The 4,696-nt window shown below is 54.8% G+C and overlaps 1 protein-coding gene across 1 annotated transcript; it reads left to right on the top strand.

The window, feature by feature from the left end:
* Window positions 1–2,852: 2,852 nt before the first annotated feature.
* LOC104134705 (olfactory receptor 14J1) lies at window positions 2,853–3,803 on the top strand. The gene has a single exon (XM_035903735.1). It carries the CDS (start codon window positions 2,868–2,870, stop codon window positions 3,801–3,803), a length of 936 nt encoding a protein of 311 aa, XP_035759628.1. The 5' UTR covers window positions 2,853–2,867.
* Window positions 3,804–4,696: the final 893 nt, after the last annotated feature.

Here is a 4,696-nt window from a genome sequence, read left to right as displayed (position 1 = left end):
GAGCCGCCTGAGCGGCCCCCTAAAAGCATGCCATAGCTCTGTCTCCTCAGGAACGGCTCCAGCTCTTCCCGCCTGTGCCCCTTGCTGAGGGCATTGCTGCTCATTTGGGCTGAAGCCCTGCAGCTCTGGAACCAGGCCAGCTCTGACCTGCCATAAGGAACCTGGTATCAAGCATCCATGACGCTGTGTGTGCAAAGGCTTTGGTTCAGAGCAGAGGCATGGCATGGACAAGAGAGAGCTGCATGTCTTTCTGGCCCTAGAACTTCAAACCCAGAATGAAATTCCTAAAATCACTCAACAGAACACATCCTTCCTGCTTGGACAAATTAGAACATTCCCTGTCACCTTCCTGGTGTCCTGTCTAAAGATTTCAAAGAAAAGAGATGTTCATGTCCAACTGTTTTCCTAATAATAGCAATGACACTGCAGGAAAGATGTGTCCCTCTCCAGCTGAGGGATGGAACATCAGGGATGACCTCAGCCTGTGTCACAGCAGGTTCCCCTGCAGCCCCAGGGACACATGGAGGGAGCCCAGAGGGAGAGACAGTGCTGCCTTGGGCTGGTCCTGTGCTGCTGAGCTGGGCTGGGCTCCTGGGATGGAGGGAGCTGATGGCAAGTGGTCAGCGGTGCAAGAGACAGCTCTGCCCAGGAGCAGCTCCTCTGCAAAGCGCAGCAGGGCTGAGGGCACTGCCTGCAAGTGCTGAGGGGAGAGGAGCGAGGCAGAGAGGGTGTAAATGCAGTCTGGGCTGGGAGGATGCTGAGCACTCACTGCCGCAGAGATCTGCACAGCCCTCTACAAGGTAAGGCTCTGGGGGAAGGACAGTGTAGCTGGTGTTCCTGAAGGATATCCAAAAGCTGGTACATCCTACAGCAGATGTGATCTTTCCGGAGAACTCTCACACTTTCCCTAGTGTAGAGGAGGAGGACGTGCTGCCGAGCAGGGCTTCCCTGCTGCACCCTCAGAGGGACAGAGCATGACGGCTGCTTTCTCTCAGGGATGGCCGCAGGGTGTGAAGCTGGGTGTGCAGCCAGGGGTGCCCAGGGCTGTCCTTCATAGCAGGGTCCTGGTGCACCAGGTAGGGTCATCACTCAGCCTGCCTGGGGAGCACCCCGCATGCTGTGGGGACAAGCTGTGGGTGGAAGTATTAACCCCTGTCTGGGTATGCTCCTTTGTCTGTCCAGAGGGTACAGTGTGTTTCAGGACTGCTCAGACTTCTACAACACTCGGAGGACATTTGCAGAGGGTCACTTTGAAGATGGATGTCAAGGTAGAGGGGTGCCTAAAAGGGTAGAAATCTGTGCATTGAGTTTTCTCCTCTTGGTCAGCTGGGTGGACAGTGGGAGGTTGGAGGTAATTTCTCTGCTTTAGAGTAGGCAATGAGACCCCAGTTCTCGTTAGCACTTGTCTGACCTCCTCCTTACCCCCTGCACACAGAGAGATGTCCCTGGGCCATTCCCTGCTGCCAGAAGGGGTCTGCAGGGCAGAGCTGAGCACACAGCAGGTGGGATGGGGACTGTGAGCACACAGAGGGAGAAGATGTGGGGACAGGGAAACAGGTCCTGGCCAAGAGTTGCTCCAGGCAGCAGAGCCATGGGCAGGAAGGAAGAGAAAACTGCTGCCAGAAATGCTGTGGGAGGAGGGATTCAGGCATCTCCCTACCATCCCCTGCAGTGCAGACACTTCCCCTGGAGCCACCCCCTGGTCTCCTTACTCACACAGCAGAGCCCCTGTCTTCAGTGTCATGGAGGCTTGGCCAGGAGTTGCCTTCCCAGCAGCCTGACCAGCAAAGAGGACAAAACCTCCTGTGTCTGACTTTGTCTCCCTCTCCTGCCTCCCTTGCAAAGGGGTCCTTGGGCATCTTCTCCTCTTCTCCCTACTGCCCTTGTTCTTCCTGTTACACTCCCTGGGGTGTTTGTGGGGGTGAGGATTCAAGTGCAGCTCAGACACCAACGCTGTGTGTGCTGCCATGCACGTCTGTCCATGGAGGAAAAGCATCCCATTCACCCCCTGTGACCCTTTGGGGCTCATGGTACTGCAGTGTGTGCGGCTGGCAGGGATCTCAGCCTCTCTTCAGGAGGTAACAAAGGGAGGAGACGGTACTCATTCCTTGGGACGTCCTGCTGGGCTGCAGGCTTCCCTCCTGGAGGGCAAAGCTCTCTGGTGGTGCCTCTATGTTATGCAGGAGCCCCCTGGAGAAGATCCCTGTGTGCTGAAGGCCACAGAAATGGTGCTGGGTGGCTGTAGGTGAGCAGCTGCCATGAGCCCTGGGTGTCCCTGGTTCAGTGGGCACAACTGAGATCCTCCTCAGGTACAATGGGCTGAGGCGTTTGGAGATCTGCACATGGAAACTGGATTCCTCTGCTCTCAGTAGTACCCTGTTTCTTTTAGGGGGGAACCCCCGAGTGCTATGGTCCTGCAGCTGAACGAGCTGCCAGCACAGGGCAGCTGAGCCCAGGGCTGATGGACAGAGCAGTTGTCCTCCCTCTGCACTCTGGGACAGTCCCTTTGCCTCTCAGGCCCCACAAGATTTCCCTGGCAGTGCAGCAGAAATGCCAGGGATTGCTGCATGAAAATCACTCCTGAGCTGTGGTGGGGCCAGTGGAAGAGAAGACACAAAACAAAATCCCCACAGCTCTGCTCTGCAGTCAGGTGAACTGAGAGTGACAAGACTGAGAATTTCTTTCATATCATGCATGGATTTAATCTGAGATCACTCCAAGTTCCTCTTTACCAACTGCTGTAAGTCAGGACTGAATCATGCAGAGCCCACAGCAGAGCCTCCTGCTCCCTGGGTCACCCTCAGCCAGCACCAGCCAGAGCTCACCGAAGGCCTTCCTAGAAGGGACCCAATGCCCAGGGGCAGCAGATGTCCAACAGCAGCTCCATCACCCAGTTCCTACTCCTGGCATTCATGGAGACACGGGAGCTGCAGCTCTTGCACTTCTGGATCTTCCTGGGCATCTACCTGGCTGCCCTCCTGGGAAACGGCCTCATCATCACCGCTGTAGCCTGCGACCACCGCCTCCATACCCCCATGTACTTCTTCCTCCTCAACCTATCCGTCATTGACCTGGCCTCCATCTCCACCACTATTCCTAAATCCATGGCCAATTCCCTCTGGGACACCAGCGCAATTTCCTATTTGGGATGTGCTGTCCAGCTCTTTCTCTTTACCTTCTTCGTAGCAGCAGAGTATTGTCTTCTCACCGTCATGGCCTATGACCGCTACGTTGCCATCTGCAAACCCCTGCACTATGGGACCCTCCTGGACAGCAGAGCTTGTGCCCACATGGCAGCAGCTGCCTGGGGCAGTGCTTTTATCAATTCCTTCCTTAACACTGCCACTACATTTTCCTTACCCCTCTGCAAGGGCAATGCTGTGGACCAGTTCTTCTGTGAAATCCCCCAGATCCTCAAGCTCTCCTGCTCAGACGCCTACTTCATTGAAGTTGCGCTTCTTGTGGTCAGTGTGTGTTTAGCACTTGGCTGTTTTTTGTTCATTGGGCTGTCCTTTGTGCAGATCTTCAGGGCTGTGCTGAGGATCCCCTCTCAGCAGGGACGGCACAAAGCCTTTTCCACGTGCCTCCCTCACCTGGCCGTGGTTTCCCTCTTTATCAGCACTGTCATGTTTGCCTACCTGAAGCCCCCCTCCATCTCCTCTCCTTTGCTGGACTTTGTGGTAGCAGTGCTGTACTCAGTGGTGCCTCCAGCATTGAACCCCCTCATCTACAGCATGAGGAACCAGGAGCTCAAGGATGCACTGAAAAAGCTGATTCCATCAGTAGTATTTCTTCAGAAGTAATCTTTCCATGTCTCTTTATAGGTGACTTCCAGTGTATCCTCTGCTTTGGGTGTTTTATCTGTGGTAATCATATTTAGCATCCACTCTTCCTCTTGAGAAGCATGAACCCAGTCTGTCTGACGCAGAGGTCCTTACATATGTGTCTGGCCTGATGACACAGCTGGCCTCTCCTGTCACAACTCTGTAATAAAAGGGGGGTTTCTCCTTGATGTTGTCTGGAGGTTGGGCTCTTCTTTCAGAACTTAGGTTAGGAACAGGCTGAAGAAATTGCCCCCCACCCCACTATGCTGCTGTGCTTGGGTTCTCCATGGGCTGGGGGGTGGATGGCATGGGGTTAGAGAATGGGAATGGAGTGAGCTCTCACTGGTGGCCTCCCTATTTGGCCACTTTCAGCATTGGTTGCTCTCCACTGGTTTATGGGTGAATTTGTCTGCATGGTCATTTCCCTCCTGCTGCTGGGCTCAGTGCCTGCCCTGGGGGAATGCCCAGCCCTGCTTGACTTCTCTCCTTGTCCAGACCCTGGCAGGCCCTGGAGCAGGGATGTCTGTGAAACCCCACATGAGATACAGATAAGGCTGGCTTGGTTTCAGGACCTGGTGGAGGCTGTCTCAGAAGGCAGAACCAAAGGGGGACAGGGGACAAGGGGGTGTCATGAAGATTATGTAAGAGAAACTGTTCCTCACACCAAATACACCCTTTGCCATGCTGTGCCTGCATAGTGGGGCCATGGGATCGTGTGTGGGACAGCGGGGATGGGCCAGCACAGAACAGGGCACTGCCAGGGGCACGAAGCTGATGCCAGAGGGTGACCACGTGGAGTTGGTGTCTGCAAGAAAAGTCAAGAGCAAAGAGAAGAGCTTCAATTGCTGCGTTAGAACCTATGGCTGAAGAAG

This window comes from Egretta garzetta, unplaced genomic scaffold (assembly GCF_000687185.1).
Source record: "Egretta garzetta isolate BGI_Z169 unplaced genomic scaffold, ASM68718v1 scaffold881, whole genome shotgun sequence".
Classification (NCBI taxonomy): domain Eukaryota; kingdom Metazoa; phylum Chordata; class Aves; order Pelecaniformes; family Ardeidae; genus Egretta; species Egretta garzetta.
The sequence above is the reverse complement of the archived record's forward strand: the minus strand, read 5'-3'. Positions and strand labels throughout refer to the sequence as shown.